Source organism: Notolepis coatsorum, assembly GCF_963971535.1.
Source record: "Notolepis coatsorum genome assembly, chromosome: 4".
NCBI lineage: Eukaryota > Metazoa > Chordata > Actinopteri > Aulopiformes > Paralepididae > Notolepis > Notolepis coatsorum.
The window spans coordinates 86,016,983-86,036,269 of record NC_140168.1 but is presented as its reverse complement, the minus strand read 5'-3'; the positions used below and the strand labels follow the sequence as shown (position 1 = coordinate 86,036,269).

Here is a 19,287-nt window from a genome sequence, read left to right as displayed (position 1 = left end):
AGTGTTCTACCATGGGTATATTTACTGGGAGGGAGGTAGCCTTCGCAGTCACATTAAGTGGAAGGAAGGCCGATTTTGGCCAGTTTATCTTAAATCCCGATAGATTGCCAAAATCATCTATTACTTTGAGAAGATGAGGTAGTGAAGTGGTAGGGTTTTGCATGAACAATATTACATCGTCCGCATATAAACTAATATGATGCTGTGTGCCCTTAATTGAGATCGGCTCTATGGACTGGGATTGTCTTATATACTGTGCCAAAGGCTCTAGGGATAGAGAAAATAGTCCGGGACAAAGAGGACAACCCTGTCTGGACGAGCGCGACACAGGGAAGTGTGGGGAGATGAATTTACCTGTTAAAATCATGGCCGATGGATCTGTGTATAGTACTTTGATCATATGAATGAATCCCTCTCCTAACCCCATCCTTCCAAGTACTGCCCATAAATAAGACCATTCCAACATGTCAAAGGCCTTCATCGCATCCAAGGATAATACAGCTGTAGAAGGCACGGCATCCTTGCTGGAATCTATCACATGCAGTAACCGTCTAATATTATCCGTGATCAGGCAGCCTCTTATGAAGCCTGTCTGATCAGGATGAACTAAAGATGTCATATGCTTTTGAAGTCAGATGGCTAGTACCTTAGCGTACAGCTTGAGATCGGTTCCAAGGAGGCTTAAGGGTCTATAACTACCACATTCGGTGGGGTCTTTGTCTTTTTTAAGGAGGACAGATATGAGTGCCATATTAACGTCCCTGGAGAAGTTCCCCTCTTTGATTGAGTATAAAATCATATCAAGTAATAGGGGTCCAATTACATCCCAACATGAGAGGTACAGTTCTGGTGGAATACCATCCCAACCAGGGGCCTTACCACTTTGCAATTCAGATATAGCCTCCCTAAGTTCCTCTAGTGTAATAGGTGCATCTAACTGTTTAGCGTCTTCCTCTGAAAGTTTAGGTAAGTTAATTTGATCAAGAAATGTATCCAGTTTATTATGATCGAAAACCACTTCTGACTTGTACAGGTTGGAGTAAAACGTACTGAAAGTCTCGTTGATTTTTTTGGGGTCTGTAATAACAGGGATAGCAGGGATATCAGCAAATTGTTCATTGGATCGTATCTTCATAGCTAGTAGGTGACTCGGTTTAGAGCCATGAAAGTAATAATGTTGTCTTGTACTGCGTATTTGAAATTCAGATTGTTGTCTTAAAATGGAGTTAATTTTCTTTTTTAACACATTAATTTGAGACTCCAATTGACACGAGTAGTTGCGTTGTAAAGAGGAGAACAATGACGAGTAAAGCGTTTCCAGCTCTACCAATTTGGATTGACGTTTCTTGCGGAGGTTGGAGGCAAAGACAGCAGTGTTTCCCTTGATAAAACTCTTTACCGATATCCATAACATTCTGGGGTCTTGTACCGAACCCTAGGCCTGATATTCTATAATAATATTTCAAATTGCATGTGTCCGGATGGCAGAATTCAGTACTGTATCTACAAAACCTTCTGTTTAATCATCTTCCCTTTATTCATTTGCTTAGATCTTTTGTACACGTAATCTCAGGAAGGTGCTGAACGAGCTCAGTGGCAGGTTTTCATGTCTGGTAATTTTTAGCAAGTCAAGTCAAGTCAAGAGTTTTAATTGTCACGGCATACAGGTATACAATGAAATGGTGGTGTTGGTGTTATTCACTGTCAAAGATGAGTCACCTTAAACTTTGATGCCCAGAGGGAGTTTCTAACCCGTGGTCTCCCACACCACAGGCAACAGCACAGACCGCTATACCAAGAAGTGAACTCCCTGCTTCGTAACGTGTCTATGTGTCTTTTGAGGATGAGAGTGAGTTTAACCCATAGCACCGCTACTCACCCCAGTCACTTCACAACATCTGAAGTCCTTCGTGACTGCACTTCGCAGCACCATCCGTTACATACAGTGATGCTACAGATTACTTGTAAAAGTTATCTGATTACTGATTACTGAAAAAGTTATCTAGTTACTTTACTGAAAAGTAACTAAGTTACTAAGGCCTTGTCCAGACGAAGACGGATCCGATCTTTTTCGTTTTCATTTCGTTTTCATTTAAAAAAAAGTTTTCCATAAACACAAAATCGTCTCAAGAAATAAGTGCGTGCCACGAATGTACAAAATAAACGTCTTTCCTGTTTAGACGTCGCTCTTTTATTTTGAAACCCCCCGACTGGAAGTGTTATTGTTGTCGCTAGCGGAAACACTTGTGTCGTCCGGTTCTGTGCTCTTGAGCTAACGCTAGTTTCCAAAGGAGAGCAGAGAGACACCGCGGCTCACACATGCAAATGCAGCTACAGGCAATCGATGATGAGGAGGAAGAGCTGCTGATTTTAATCGACAGGAGAGAGTGCACGCGTCAAAGCCGTAAATAATCAAACTACCTGTTGTATTAAATTAATTGATCTATGTTTAACTTGTCCCTGTGTCCAGTCCTTTTCGACTAGCCCCACCCGTTCATTGTGAACAATGATGCATGTAATTGTATTAACGTTACTGTGTGTTGTAGCTATGTTAATAAATTCTGAATGGCATTAACGTTAACGTTAGTTGGGTATGTTAGGTAGTATGATAGTCCAGACAAACAAAGCTATTGAGTTAGCTTGCTAGCTATCATTGGTAATCAAAAGCTGTCTGTATTTAATGTTACCTCATAGCATCAACGCTAGCTGGCTGGCTACAACGTAAATCTCAACACCAGCCATGGGAATACTATTTACTAAATTATGGGGGATTTTTAATCGTCAAGGTAAGAGAGGATTTGTCATGATCAACTGAAGGCATATGCTATGGAACAGTCTATGTGCTTGGCTACTTAGCTAGCTTATTTGGGTTTTCAGAAAAAGGCCAGCTATGTGACGCTAATCTCTAGCTAGTAGGTTTGACCTCTGGGTTCGGGCGGGTGGGTTCTGGAGAGGTAGCTGACTGTTAGGATTGGGGGTGCTGTGAGGGTGAGAATGCAATTTGCAGACAGGGAAGAGAGGAGGCAGAGACAGCAGGATACGTGGAAATATATACAGACTTTACTGGGACGACGAAACAATACAAAGCAACACTGAAGGGCAAGGGAAAACAAAGATGAACGAAAACGGAATACATATACTACTTACAAGACTAGACTTAAGAACATGACACAAGGAACGGAGAGGCACGACGGGCATGGGAACACGGAGGAGTGAGGGTCACAAGGAGGGTACAGTTGACAATGACGCCACGAGGAAGTGACGACAAACAGACACCTAAATACCAACACTAATTAACAACAATCAACACCTGGCAGGGCCAGGCCAAAACACAGAATCAATAACACAACCTAGACACAAAAAGCAATGACACCATAAACACAACTAGACACAAAAAGCAATGACACACACAACAACCAGACAGGGAGAAGACATCACACAAAGACAGGGATGGCCCAAGATAATAGATCATTCAAAATTAAATCTATTATCTTGAACCATAATAAAATGGCCGCCTGCACCATCAGGCTTTGGTCACTAGAGGGAGGTAGGGGACCAATGTCAGAAGGGAGGAAATGTCCACTGTCATTCTCATGACCGGCCCAGCAAGGGCCGGGCCTGGGGACGTTACAGCTGACTGTACGCCTGGCACTCGTATCGCATTATGAGATAGTAACGAAATAGTAGCTAATGCACAGGCACATATATATATAATTGATATTATCCTTTGGTTCATTACAATTTACTCAAGCCTAGTAACAGACACAATATTTCTGACACTGGGAATACATTCCCTGATATCCATAGATGTCCCTAGATACCAAGAACATGCAAACGGACCTTGCAGAAGTGGAGCAATCTTCCATTTACTTAGGTATGAATTTTTAGGCAGATTTTCAGAAAATATGGCTAGGGCTTAAGAGGTTAAAGGGTTTATTCATCCTACATCTGTGCAATTAATCGCTCTTGGACTTGGACAGCACGTCTGTTGTCCAGGCAAGATGAGCAGTGGAATGTTTCTTCACTGGCTCTTACAATGTATACAATAAGCAATGTAAAAAAAAAATACAAATAAAACCAACAATAAATAATAACAACAGAGAACATGGCAAATATATAGCCTATGAAAGGAATGGGGTGTGCTGAGAGCAGCATGTGGATGTGTGCATTCTATTCCACTATAGCTATATCCGCGCGATCAGGTTTAGTTCTTATTTATTTATTTATTTATTTATTTATTTATTTATGTAGTATAATTTGATAACCATAAATCCTAAAATGTACTGGAAAATGTTCCTAATAGAAAAGGTCATAAGAACATAAGCTTTGGTCAGACAACAGCTGTCACATTCAGGCAAAGGGCCAAACTGGGAACAGGGTGTCATCAAGGGCTGTTCTCAGGATAGGGTGTATGTGTTTACAGAGATTGATTAACATTGTGCTCACCACAAAGGTGGATTTACATACAAGTGTTGTTAGCAGTTGGGACAGTAGGGGGAGAAGTTACATTCTTCTGGGATCCACTGAGAACGGCCAAAGAACAGGTTGCCTTTAAGCAGCTGTAACTAGGAGGATCTAGTTACAGGATGGACAACACAGAAACTGTTTACAATGGGTGTGGGCAAACAGCTAAAACAATGAGATGACCACATCACATGAAGCTGTTATCTCCTGGGAACAGGAGGCAGCCCAACTGGTCTGATTAGGGAGGAGATTTCAAATAGAACATCTCTAAATAACATAAATGTGTTTTTACTGATTTAGGATGCTTACCATCAATGTGAAATACCTGCATATATTACTGTTATGTTGGACTGATGATGCTGAATAGAATGATATGACATATGCTGTGATTATACTAGTTAAAGGTAATATGTTTGTGTTTAAAAGTGAGATGAAACAAAGCGACAAATAGGAGCGACTGAGTCTTGATAAATCATGTGGGAACATATTTTAATGAAAGCTAAATATAAACTGTTTGTAGCTATTCAATTTAAGCTAGAAAGACTGTTTTGAAGACTTAATCCCAAAAATATTAAGACTATTTTTACCTAGGTTTGAAACAATGAAACGAGAAAACTGTTGGTCTTAAGGGCCACCTCCTTTTCAAATACCAACTATGAAAGCTTGCGATTGGGTGAAAATCATAGGGGTGAGGTCACTTGGTGACGTCACGCCGGGGTTTCTCTCGGATTGATAAAATGGGGAGGTGGGAGACACAACAGAAACGGGACCGACAACAGAACACACCTCCCCACCCACACAGAGGACGGCGAAACCAGCAAGCAGAGGAACGCGGAGAAGAAGCTTTTTGGAACAAGAAAAGAATCTCTTTGTTGTCAGCAGACAACAAAGAAAAATCAACAACTCAACGATGAAGATTATTATTCTTTAATCTATTTTTTAGTCTAGTTTTGATTACAGATGGCATAGTGTCTCGTATATCAATACTATAGCACACTTTATTGTAATTGAACCAGAATCATTGTTATTTCACTTTTTACTTTGAATTAAAAACAGATCTGAGACAACTTCTCCTCTTCATTCTCCTGCCTCGCAATTCGCAACACAACGCAGAGTACAGGCAGTTAGATGGTTTTATAAGATAAAACCCTTATTCCTTTTTACTATATTTATTTATTAATTAATTAATTCACTGTCATTTGCAGTGTTGGTGTAGTGCTTTTATGTATTTTCGGACATCACAATACCTTGTTGAGGCATGACTGTAAATGTAAAACATAATTTTTAATGAGACAAAGATTGTCCTATTTATTATTATTATAATTATTTAAATCCGAGGATGTCTGTAGAATCGACGTGAACGCAATCACCATGATTTATCCCAAATAAAGCCTGTAAGAACACGGCGCACACAAGTCTGTCCGACTTACGACTGCTCTTAAGCGCTTGGAAATCCTGCTCTTATCTAGGAGCGAATCCCAGAGAAGGAACCGTTGGTGCGTGCCAAAATCGCCCGAAAAGGTTGTAAGTGGAGCTACGATGAAATTAGCTCGTAACCTTTCTTGTAAGTCCATTGATGAATTGATGAAACCAGTGTGCAGTATTAGCACAATATATTGACTGTCACACACTTAGAGAACAAGCTCTGTACTAAATGTTTCCTTGTGACTACATCTGTTGTCAAACACTAAGAGAAACAAGCTCTGTGGCACATGTTTCTGTGAGACTACATCTGCCAATACTAACCTTCATACTGTCTTTTACTATATGCACTTTGCTACTAAGGAATCGCGCTACCTTACCTATATTACTACCTTCTATGCTAATATGTCTATACTAATATGCACTCAAGACTGTAGCACTCAAGTTCGACACTGTGTGACGAACAATCTTACTTACCCTTAGCTGCCAGAATAGTACCCTTCTTGCTGACTTGTTGTACAGAACTTGTAAGTCTTCTTGCTCTATAGCCTTGCTCCTATGTGATGTGTGTCATACTTACTCTCCTTCAACAGGGACACATTTTCTATTTCACCCCTTCTATTGTCTTTCACTCTCTCCATCACTTCTTTGCTTCCTCTCTCTCTCTCTCTCTCTCTCTCTCTCTCTCTCTCTCTCTCTCTCTCTCTCTCTCTCTCTCTCTCTCTCTCTCTCTCTCTCTCTCTCTCTCTCTCTCTCTCTCAGTTAGTCCCAGGTGACAGAGCCAGGCATGGCGGGGGGACGTACACACACTCCACCTCACCTGCCAAAAGCCTAATGTCAATTTAGCCACCTGCCAATCAAAACCATGGGATACCGCATGAGAGACCCCATGTGCATGTGTGTGTGTGCGTGCGCGTGTGTACTCTTTATGCGGAAATCGGAGGAGGCTGTTTTTTTCTCCTTGTGTTCTAGGAAGATTAACCACTTTTTAAAATCTGTGCTAATTTGACAAACTAGGTTTCATATAGAGCAGTTGAGTCATTTCTCCAACACGTTTTTACATGAGAAGCGATGTCTATTAACCACTGTGAAGAGAGAGATGAGTGAGAGATGAGTGAGGGAGAGAAAGAGAGGGAGAAGTGAAGGAGAGAGAGGAGTGAAGGAGAGAGAGAGAGAGAGAGAGAGAGAGAGAGAGAGAGAGAGAGAGAGAGAGAGAGAGAGAGAGAGAGAGGGGGGGGAGTGAAGGAGAGAGAGAGGAGTGAAGTGAGATAACATAATCAATGTATTGTGGCATATCTCACCCCCCCTCTCATGGATATGTGAAGGATGGGAGATGCTTTTGCCACGGAAGGAGTAGAGTCAATTAGGTAGCTGATTAGTACTCATTGAACACACCTGCGCATCATTAGTCGACCCACATCTCACATGCACACGCCCAGACCCACACACTACAAAGCCACTAGGTTAGTTAGGAGTAAGTTGAGCGGAGGTGAGGTTGGAGTTGTTGTTTATTGAGAGAGAGAGATTGTAGTATTCGTAGTTGTGAAGGTGAGAGGTAGTGAGAGGAGAGGTGAAGGCGAGAAGGTGTTCATTGTGTACTGGACTGGCTGAGAAACCCCCTTGTGTACTGACCCTGGACCGGACGACTACCCTGAATAGTGAACAATCCCTTTTTCTGTCGGCAAGCCTGTTTTGTGTTTTTGACCCTCGGACTGAATCACGACCATTCTTTTGTTTTTCCCCGCTGGATTCTGCCTTGAATTACTTGTATTGATTGATATTGCTCTTGTGTGGACATTCGAATTTGTTTGTATTTGAACCGTGGCGAGTCTGAACCCCACCAGGCTCGTCACAGTATATTAGTTATTAATGGTTTTTCACCAGAGACAGAGCACTCCGGGAGTTTTGAAAAGGAGAAATTCTTTTTTTTTTGATCCACTTTTTCTCCCATTTTTCCATATTTTCTCCCATCCCAATTTCGTATCATCCAATTCAACCCTCCCCTGTCACGGACGCTGTTTCTTGCCTCCCACAAGCCGGCTGCAATGTGGACTAAGTCATACATAGCACAAGTCCCCTCCGGTACTTGAGGTAACAGCAGTCGCATCTTTTCACCTGCGCAGCTCGATCTTTCAGTGTCGAGGAGTAACGCGTGGGAGGCTCACGCTGCCCCCGACACTTCCTGATTCTACTGCGCAGGCGCACCAACCGACTTGTAGGAGTCGCTTGTTCACAACGTTCGATCCCCACCCTTCAGTTTTCCCTCCCCGTAATACGGCCAATGTGTATTACTGCGGACGACCAGCCAAACTGAAAAACAATGTGGAGAGCTGGATTCGAACATGCGAATCCTAGCGTCTCCACACTGGTGGCGAGTGCCTTGCCCACTACACCACCTAGCCGCCCTGAAAAGGAGAAATTCTTAAAGATTGGCAACAGCAACGAAACATACTTGCTACAAAACAACACATCATTATTCAAATGAATAACGATCTCTGCAGTGAGTGGTTGCCATAGTAATTAAGGACCGCATTGAAGGGGTCAGGCCTCGTTATGCCAGGGACACAAAGGACTCCAAAGAACAGCGACGTCCCAGGGAAGAGCAGCCAATTTATTTTTGGTGCTCCCATGTAGCTACCGGTCAGAACGCCACAATATTTTCCACCGTCTGCTCCATTTTCTCCGCGAGCAGCGGTCAGCTGTGGTAGATAAAAAACATTCCCCCCTCCCTCCTTCATCTCAAACCCATCTCCCTTCACCCTTCCCCCATTTCTTCCTCTCTCTCTTTCATCTCACCCAGATGTCCAGTCCCTTCTTCTTGACCCCCACCCCCTCCCATCTGTATAAAAGTGTCCCCCAGCGAAGGGGGAGCTCCCTCGTTTCCGGGTTTCGTAGCTAGTTACCTAATGTGAGAGCCTTCCAGCCATTCTCTTGACTATTTTGTATTGATACTTTCATTCTGGGTTAATAAATGATTGTATTAACCGCATCTCCACTGACTGAGTAATAGGGTTGGGTACTGTTCACATTTGGTACCTGTGAATAGATACCAGTACCCAACGGTACCTTTTTTCTGTACTTTAGTCTCTAAAATTTTTATCTACCTACCTCAGTTGTAAAAAAAAAAATTCCAAACTTCAACTGATTTATTATCATTATTATTTATTTAGAACAATCTGTTAATATATATAATATATAATATTGCAGCAAGCGTTGTCTCCATCTAGCTTTGTAAAGTGTAACCACACTTGCGACCGTTTTCGGCTTGCCATTGCCCTGGTGACTGCTTTGTTGTTGAATCAAGTCAAATCCTAGGTAAGCGTGTATTGTGCGCATGAATGTTGACGTGAACAGTTTTTTTTTACAGTACCGAAATGTGGCACCGGTGGATCTCACGTGAATCGGTACTTGGTAGTACCGAGTACGACGTGATTCGGTCGATACCCTTAAAAGTACCGGATTCTGTATCCATCCCTACTGAGTAAGTTATTCAGCCTCAGCTACAGTACTTTCCACCACACAGCTCTAGAAGTGATTGGAGCAGAGGAGCGGAATCTCTTGCCGATAGCTTCCGGTGTGTGAATAGCCAGGCTCCTGTTTGCTATGTGAACTGCGCTTCGCGAGTCCGGCGTGTCTCCCTCACACGCTTAAGTCTCGCCAGTCGCGTGTTATTAGGATGGCGGCGGAGTAAGCAGACTTGGATCTTTGGATCTGGTTTCACACTCATTAAGTCCTCCAGGAGCCATGGAGAGCCCTCTGACTTCCTGTTTCACCGCGACTTCCTCTCCCCGGTTCCCTCCCACCATCCTTACCAGCTGAGCTGTGCCATATGGCTGGTGGGTACCTGAACGCCAGGCACTCACCTGAGTAATGTTACCGTTTTTTAGCCAACCTGTCACACACTCGGCACAGACACAGACACACACACACACACACACACACACACACACACACACACACACACACACACACACACACACACACACACACACACACACACACACACACACACACACACACACACACACACACACACACACACACACACACACACACACACACACACACACACACACACACACACACACAGACACACAGACACACACGCTTGCATCCCTACCTGCTGGTCGAGGTGTTGTAGCTGTCCCCTCGTCTCCTCGGCTTTCACAGCCAGCTCCGCCGTGCTGATCTGCAGAAAGTCTGTGACAGGGAGTAGAAAACAGTTACAAATCATCCGTGAACAACGATTGGAAGTCGCGTCAGCTGATGTCGCATCCGTTGCGTCAAGTCTGTCTACAGCATAGATATATATATATATAGACTAGATGGCGCGAGGCGGAGTCTCCAAGGCCAGATTAAGACTTCAGAGGCCCCTGGGCCAGATTCTTGTGGAGGCCCCCCCACACACACGTGCACGCACGCACAGTGGCGTTTTTATATGTCACTTTAAAAAATATATAGAATACCGTAATTCCTCTAATAGTAACCCCGGCTTGTATTTGTTTCAACTGTAGTGGATACCAGGCTTGTATTAGGAGGAGGAACCAGCTCATTCGTGTTGGTGTTGGGGCTGGGCTGTGGAGATGCGGCGGGCGTATACGAACAGGTGGCACTGGCGTCAGCCACTGGTGGTGGTGGGCCGGCTGAAGTTGAACTAGAGGCTGCCGCTTCCTCTTCTCTGTCGCTAGCATCAATAATAATAACAACGTTAGCATTCTCGTCCTCTCTGCCCGCGGCGCCTGGCTCAGCCTCTTTAACGTTGCTGCTACTAGTGCTAGCCAGGGGGCTATCCTCCTCCTTACCTGACGGGGTGAAAAAAGTAGCGATAGTTGGTATGCTTTGCCGAAGTAACGCGCTCTTTCTGTCCCTTTCCTGTTTAGACTTTAACTTAGCAGCTCCGCTTTTCCACCGTTTTACTTTTGTATCCATGTTTTTTGAGTGCCACAGTCTCAATTGATCATACAGTACTACTCGAGACGAGTCTTAGCCTACTTGATCAACTTGCAAGTGCAATTCTCGCGATCAGTGGTCACCTGACCTGACCTGACAGTGACCCCTGGACCTGGACGTCAGTGTCACGTAGACTCAACGTCTCTCACCCCTCATTATCAAACAATTTGCAATACAAAAAATGTAATAAAAATAGATAGAGAAGAGATGAGATGATACTAGTAGTCACTATAGATGCTGTGAAAGTAAACGCTGGATGAGGATCTGATTATATATATATTTTTTTCGTATCTCTTTTATTTTTTTACTAGTGTGTAGTGTGGAGGCCCCTAGTCGCGTTATTTCCAAACCTAGCCGCATTTCTGGCAAGACGCTCTCTGATTGGCCGACGCCTGTTTCTACACTGGTTAAGCTTGGCACTCTTTCGAAGTTGGTTAAGGTTAGAGTTTGTCTTAGAGCGTGGCGATAGAACGCCAGGTAGTTTGCAGGCTGTTTGACGAGGAAATGGGCAAAGACACAGCTCGTCACGCGATTGGGCAAACATGTCAGTGGCCAATCAGAGAGCGTCAGTCAGTGCCAATCAGAGAGCGTCTGCCAGAAATGTGGCTAGGTTTAGAAATAACGCTAATCACTAGGGGGAGCTCGATGATATCCGCTATCAGCACCGACGGGTCCATGCTGTCTGTCATGAATAATGATCCCAATCTGCCTTATTCGTGTCGGGGCTGTGTCTATTCTTTTACCAACGGATTTCCATTTCCGCGTTCGCGTTCTGCGATCTGATTGGCCACTGACGTTTCTTAGGCGACTCTTTTGAAGTTGGTTAAGGTTAGAGTATGGAATCAGGGCTGGTGTTCTATCGCCCTGCTCTAAGACAAACTCTAACCTTAACCAACTTCGAAAGAGTGCCAAGCTTAACCAGTGAAAGAAAGAGGCGTCACACGATTGGCGCTACCAGAAACGTCAGTGGCCAATCAGAGCGCAGAACGCGAACGCGGAACTGGAAATCCGTTGGTAAAAGTATTCAGGCGTCGGGGCTGGGATGTGGAGATGCAAGTTTGACTTTTTATTGCTGTTTTTACCTCAAACGGAAAACCTCAAACTCTTATGAAGAGGAGAAAAAATACTCAAGATTAGCCACTTGCAGACGGCAGGGTGTGACGTACTGTATATTTTAGTTGATGAAATATTTTTGTTGACTAAAATATTTTAGTTGATGAAATATGTTTTCATTCAGTGTCACAGTATGACATCGATCTCCAAAATAAAAAAATAAAAAATGTGGGGCCTCTAGTGACGAGGGGCCTCCAAAAGGCCTCGAGTGACGAGGGGCCTCCAAAAGGCCTCGAGTGACGAGGGGCCTCCAAAAGGCCTCTAGTGACGAGGGGCCTCCAAAAGGCCTGGAGTGACGAGGGGCCTCCAAAAGGCCTCGAGTGACGAGCGGCCTCCAAAAAAATAAAAAATTAAAGTTAAAAAAGAAATTAAAAAAATGTGGGGCCTCTTGTGACGAGGGGCCTCCAAAAGGCCTCTATAGTGACGAGTGGCCTCAAACAATAAAAATTTAAGTTAAAAAAAAAATAAAAAAAAATGCTGGGGCCTCCAAAAAAATGTATAAAAAAAAGAATTTTTTAATAATATATATATATATATATTTTTTTTTGAGGCCCCTCATCACTAGAGGCCCACGGTCCGCGGCCCGGTCGGCCCGGTCGTTAATACGGCCCTGGGAGTCTCCCGCATAGTTCACCGGCGGCCATCTTGCTACAGTTAACTACTGCTTTAACACATTGTCTGCCACGCAGTTTGCCCCTCTCATGCCCCTCTCTGCCACCACTCTAAGCCTATGGAGATGTTCACCTTCTTTGCAGGGCTATAACTTTTTAAATTGTATTGCTAAATTGACATTACTATGGCCCATTCAACATCGATTATCTATTGTTCAGGATGTAGGAACGTTATACTTTTTCATTCATAGATTCTTCCAAAAATACCTTCTAGAATATGTTTTTATCGTTTTCTGCAGTAATTCATAGAACGTGAGTTATGGGCATAAACGCATATATAGATTATCAACTGCCTTTTATTGCCGATACACGCTATATAAAAAAATTCAACTGTACATGATCGTATACGTTATGATTCATCATGCACGGATGAAAGGGGGGGGGGGTCGTTTATAATTCCGTGATCGTCTGTAAATGCTGTATGTAGTATGGGTGATATATTGATCTTATCGGTTTGCAGTGAAAAGAATAACAATCAAGCTGAAAGTAACGTTACTGTCCTCTTACCGTTTGCCGATGAGACTGGAGGAAAAAGATCCCACTTATTTGACGTCAATCTACTAAATCCATTTCCGGTTTGTATAGCGCAATAAACGCCCAAATCATATCGATTATTGAGTTATGGCAGCGATCCATATGCACGGCAGTGTTTGTCTGTAGTCCCGCAACGATATGTGACTGCCGGACGGATTTCCCAGATGCACCGATGGCCACTTCCGGTTGTAACTCGCCCGATCATCCACCAGGCGGCGGTATTGAGGCGTTGCACTATTGTGCAGGGTCCCACTGTATCACCAGAGGCTGGGTGGCGGAATTATGAATGCCATGGCGAAAAAATTTAATATGATCCCAATATCGCTGTACAGCGTGGTTTGGCAGAATTCGCATGGCCGGCAAACACGCTGTACAACGGGATTGGCGGTGGATGTGTTAAGGTGAGTGATCTGTTAGCATCTTTGGTTTTGTTTTTACTGTTCTCATACAGAAATAATATGTACATTAATTTGTACCTCCCTTAGAATAGCTCGTACACAAATATAAATAATTGAAAAGAGGAAAAGAAAATGTACATAAAAATGAAAATAAATAAAAATAAATGACATCTTTACATCACCTTCACTGACGTGTCTCCGGTCTCTCCCGGGGTCCGGGTCACGGCTGACCGCGGGAGAGAGCGGGGGGACTCATCCTATAGCAGCCCTCCTATATCTTCCCTTCTCAGATATTCATTAAATGGTTTCCATATATCCTCGTAAATCTCTATATTGTTCCTGAGGATATACGTTATTCTCTCCATAGACATGCATTGTGCCATGTTTTTAATCCAAGCACCGATTGTGGGTGCGTCTATTTTCTTCCAATTGAAAGCTATTGTTCTTTTTGCCTGTAGTATAGCAAAATCAATAAATTTAAATTGTTTGGTTCTCAGGTTCAGATTTATTGGATATAAATGTAACAATATCATTTTGGAGTCTAGTGGGATATTCACTGACAGGATATCTTTGATTTTATTCACCACCTCCCCCCAGAACTTCTTGATTTTGTCACATTCCCAAATACAATGTATAAAAGTTCCCCGATCCTTGGTACATTTAAAGCACCTATCTGGTGTGTTGCTGTTGTATTTATTCAATTTGACAGGGGTTATATAAGTCCGCATCAGCCATTTGTATTGAAGTAGTTTTAAGCTAGTGTTGGCTGTTTGTGTCTGAGCCTCCTCGCATGCTCTGTTCCAGTCCTCGTTTGAGATCTCCTCTCCCAAGTCCAGCCTCCATGACTCCAATCTAGATAGTGACGTCTCGTCTGAACCAGATACAATCCAGTTATAGAACATTGATAACAGGCCTTTGCTGTTGCAGTTCTTGATGATAATTTTTTCTAAAGATGAAAGTGTAGGAATTGCCAGTGACTGGTTTTGCTGAGAGGAAATGAAACTTCTCAGTTGCAAGTATTTAAAAAAAATGCTTCCTTGGGATGTTGTATTTTATTGATAGTTCCTCAAAAGGTATCAAGACCCCATCTTTGTAAAGGTCAGATATTTGACTTATTCCTTCTTTTGCCCATAGTTTGAATCCGGCATCCAGTTTGCCTGGTTTAAAAGAGACGTTTCCCCAGATTGGGCTGAATTGCAACATGGAGTTGTTTATTTTCATAAATTTCTTTACCTCATACCATATATTAATCATGTTGAGCACTATGGGGTGTGTAGTATGTTTTCTTAAATATTTTGGCTCAGCTGAATACATGTATAAATGTAGTGGTAGTTGCATTGGGTATGCTTCCACTCCCATCCATGATGGTGGTTCTTCCTTAGAAAAATAAAACATTACAGTTCTCAATTGTGCAGCCAGGTAATACCAATGAAGGTTAGGACAGGTCAACCCCCCTGCATCGAATGGAAGATACAACAGAGATAGGCGGACTCTAGGACATTTCTTGCGCCATATACATTTTGAGATGAGAGACGCAATCTTTCCGAACATTCTTACCGGTGGTGCCAGAGGGATATTTTGAAATAAGTATAGGAACTTTGGTAGTATGGACATCTTTAGTATGTTTATCCTCCCTATCACAGAGATGGGCAAGAACATCCATCTCTCTACAAAACAAAACCAAAGATGCTAAGAGAGAGAAAAGGGGAGGGGGGGGGGGTATGTGGGTATATGTATAATCTTGTGGAGAAAAGGAATTAAGAATAACTGACTACAATGAAAACCTGAAATGTGTACTGTAAAACCCAACAAAAATATTGTACTAGAAGAAAAGGGAGGTTTAAAGGAAATAGAAGGATACAGGAGGAAGGAGGTTCAAGGAGGGTCCCTGGACCCATGACGCGCATATTTACCTGAGTCAGAATTAAAAAAAAATTTAGAGCAAGCATTATAATTTGATATGATGGTTTAAGGACGACATACACTAAGTATTAGTACCAAATATCTGGGAAATCAACTGATGTGGGATTAATAGCCAAGGATGATGGGGTATATATGTATGTAAAACAAAATGCAAGGTAAACTGAGGTAAAAACTTTTCTATATACCCCTGTTCAAGGAAGATATACATATCGTCATTGGATTTTGTACAGACCAACGAATGTGCGATTTCTATTCAAAGAATGACTTAGTCAATAATTGTATATATTCTTCTTTCTGCAAGAACGGTATTTTTGTATTTTATTTTTTTAATTTTCTCTTTATGGTTTAGGCCTGTATAAGGGCGATATACACTGTCTGTGTAACCTGAAAAGCCAAACGGTGGAAGATTGACAATCAAAGATGTTATTATTTGTATGTTTGTGAATATAAATGCAAATAAAAATTGAGTTTAAAAAAAAATAACTCACTCAACCCTGCAAAAAAAAAAAAAAAAAAAAAGTGAGTGATCTGCACAAACAAAAATACTCTTAACTCGCTGAAGTCTTGACGGATTTACAAACGGTTTGGTTTATTACAAATGTTATCAACGTGGCTATGATTCTCGCTTGGAAGAAATTGTATTACAATTATTTTATTTTCATATGAAAGTCCATTATAAGTATGCAGTATGATAACTACATCTCTGACGTTTTTAACAAACCAAACAGTTGAACATTTTTCAAACTATGGTTATTTCAATAGTACATGCACTATAGACATTCATGTTATGAGTGGGCGTGCTACCCTGTAGCAAGATGGCCACCATGTGGCAACATCGGTCTCTGTTGGCCAGCAGCGCGAGTGAGTCGTCTAGTCTTTATATATATCTATGGTCTCTACAGTATGTGTTGCTGGTTTTGCTGCTGTCTCTGGAGACTCCCCAGTTCCAGTCAACAGTGCTTTGCATAAATAAAATGTGAACGATGTTCAGAACATTCATTCATACTACTGTATTTGGCCCGAATATGAGAATATCAGTTTTGCCGCAATTTACACCCTGAAAAGGCAAAATTGTCCTGTGTTCGGGGGTTTAGAGATTGGAGGCGTCGCAGTGAATAGACCTGTGAATTTTGAGCAATATTTAGGCACTTTCCCAGTAAGCTAGCTCGACCTGTTTAACCCTTTCACTGCCACACGACAAATTGTTAACCCTTTCATTACCACACTACAGAAGGTTAACCGTCTGTAGTGTGGTAGTGAAAGGGTTAACCTTCTGTAGTGTGGTATAGTAAAAGGGTTAATATGTTTAAATAATATGTTCATATGTTTAGAGCTGAGCCTGCCTCCTAGGTCGTTACTTTTAGTCCCTTTATGCCTTCTTTTTGTAATCTGCTGCACTTTTCTTTCTTTTATTCTTCTTTTATTTCTTATTTCTATCTGAACCCCTGCACTTATTTGAATTTGCACTTATTTGTATTAGCACTTTTTGCACTATTATATTTGGTATATGTATTGTATATGTATTTTTTGCTCTATGCTTTTATTTGTGAAGCACTTTAATACAGTCACAACTGTTGTAAATGTGCTATATAAATAAAGTTGACTATGATCGATTATGATTATGATGTTTAATGGATTTCTGGCAATCTCAAGATTCATATATCATTGGCTCCACGTTATCTTAAAAACTGACCTCGGTACGACCTTCAGAAGACAGTGATGTTAAAGTCAGATGATCCACTGGCTAACCAGTGGGTTTCAGAGGGTTGGAAGTAAGGGGTCCATGTTAACCCAGGTCAGGACTAAGGACTGAGTTATAATTCACATTTTAAGATCATCCTAATCAATGAGTCTAATTAAAATAACTGTGTATAACCTATTTTCACTTTCTAAATTATGTTAGAAATAGGCCTACCAGGCTATAGTTTACTTTTCATTTTATTTAAATAACTCAGATGAATACATTTTGGTGCATTTTTATCTAATTTAATCTGGACAATTTCATTTAAAATGTGTAAATATGTACTGTATTATTCTGTTAGTATTACTAGTAGTCTATATTCTGGTCAGATACTTGTTTTATTTATGAATCTATACTGTTAAGTAAACCTGATGGTCTAAGTCTCTACTGTTTAGTTAAACTGATGGTCTAAGTCTTTTTCCATAAACAAGTCTTGAAAAAGTTTGGGTTGGCTTAAAATCATGATCGTCTTATATTCGGGTCATTATGGTATACTTCTCAAGACTCCAAACAAAGAAATAATTCATTATTCCAAACGTTGATGTTAATTAGGGGGACATATGACAGGATTAAAGGGATACCGTGCCATTTAAAATGTTAGTTTAATTTCTCTTCACCTGGGGACTGATGAAAAGAATTACAGTAACATAACATGTAAAATGTCAAAGTGTTCCTTTAATTGCTGCACAGGGAGCGGAGACCTGTAGCCGTGGCTGGAGCACTGGGCGAGCTGCTGCTGACTGGTCTGTTGAGAGAGAAGGAGACGGACTCTGTCCTCTCACTGTCCTCTGTACCGTACACTATCCTGCACAGAGAGAGAGAGAGAGAGAGAGAGAGGGAGAGAGAGAGAGAGAGAGAGAGACAGAGACAGAGAGAGAGAGAGAGAGAGAGAGAGAGAGAGAGAGAGAGAGAGAGAGAGAGAGAGAGAGAGAGAGAGAGAGAGAGAGACAGAGAGAGAGACAGAGGGAGAGAGAGATGAAATCAGATTGATAAAAGATATCAAATGCTACAGCAGCTCACAAGAGAACATGCATCACCCCAGTTTGATGCACTGCCCAGGATGACATATACCCCCCCCCCCTCCCTCACCCTGTACATGACCTGTACAGTACCTGGTAACCACTTCAGCTAAGGGTTGACATTAAATCCCATTGCTCGTCTTTTTCCTGCAGTTAAAGGTAGAATCTATAATGCCCGTCAAATAGCGACCACTAGGCGAAAGAGCCCCTCTTAGTGTTGTTTTGCCTGTTGCTGTTTGACAACGTTACAGATTTAACCTTTAAGGCAGTGGTCACCAACCTTTTAAAGCCCAAGATCACGTTTTTTTTGTTGGTGAAGGCAAGATCTACCTATTGAAGTGTTGAGAGAAAAAGACAGCCAAGATTGTACTTTAAACTAAATGACTTTTATTTGCCTGTATTCTAATTACATGCAATGCTTTGGTCCAACATTAAAACGTCAAAGTAGAACTGTAATATGTACTTTCTCAGTCAGTGCTAAGTGCAGTCATCTTATGCAGCATCACTTTTCACATCAAAACAAAAGTAGAACTGTAATGTGGACTTTCTCATATTATTAACATTGACAAACATATTTACAATTAGCATTTTATAAAGTAGAACTGTAATGTGTAATTTCTCAGTCAGTGCTAAGTGCAGTCAGTGCTAAGTGCAGCATCACTTTTCACATCAAAACAAAAGTAGAACTGTAATGTGGACTCTCAGGGAAAGATCTAAAAAAAAAAAAAAATTATAATAATAATAAATTTTTTTTTAGGGAAAGATCTACAGGGAAAGTCTCAAAGATCGACCAGTTGATCGTGATCGACAGGTTGGTGACCACTGCTTTAAGGGAAGAGCCGTATCTCATTTACCATCTACCATCTACCATCTCATCAATACCATCTACCAGCAGCTAGCAGTGGCCCCCTCCTCCCCCTCACCTGCTCCTCCCCCTGGGTGTCCCCCCCCCAATGCAGCCTCTCCTCCTTCTCCCCGGTAAATGGTCCCCAAGTTGTTAAGCTCATAGCCTCAGCCAAAGCCTCCACCTGCTCACTTGACCCCATGCCTAC

The 19,287-nt window shown here is 42.0% G+C and overlaps 1 protein-coding gene across 1 annotated transcript in view; it reads right to left on the bottom strand.

The window, feature by feature from the left end:
- kcnh8 (potassium voltage-gated channel, subfamily H (eag-related), member 8) overlaps nt 1–19,287 on the bottom strand; it is a gene marked incomplete at both ends in the record, with an annotated part of 262,061 nt that overhangs the window by 33,421 nt on the left and 209,353 nt on the right. The window contains 2 exons of the mRNA XM_084312013.1: nt 10,007–10,086; nt 17,918–18,021. Of these exons, the coding sequence (XP_084168139.1) occupies nt 10,007–10,086; nt 17,918–18,021 (184 nt within the window). The remainder of the gene's footprint in view (nt 1–10,006; nt 10,087–17,917; nt 18,022–19,287) is intronic.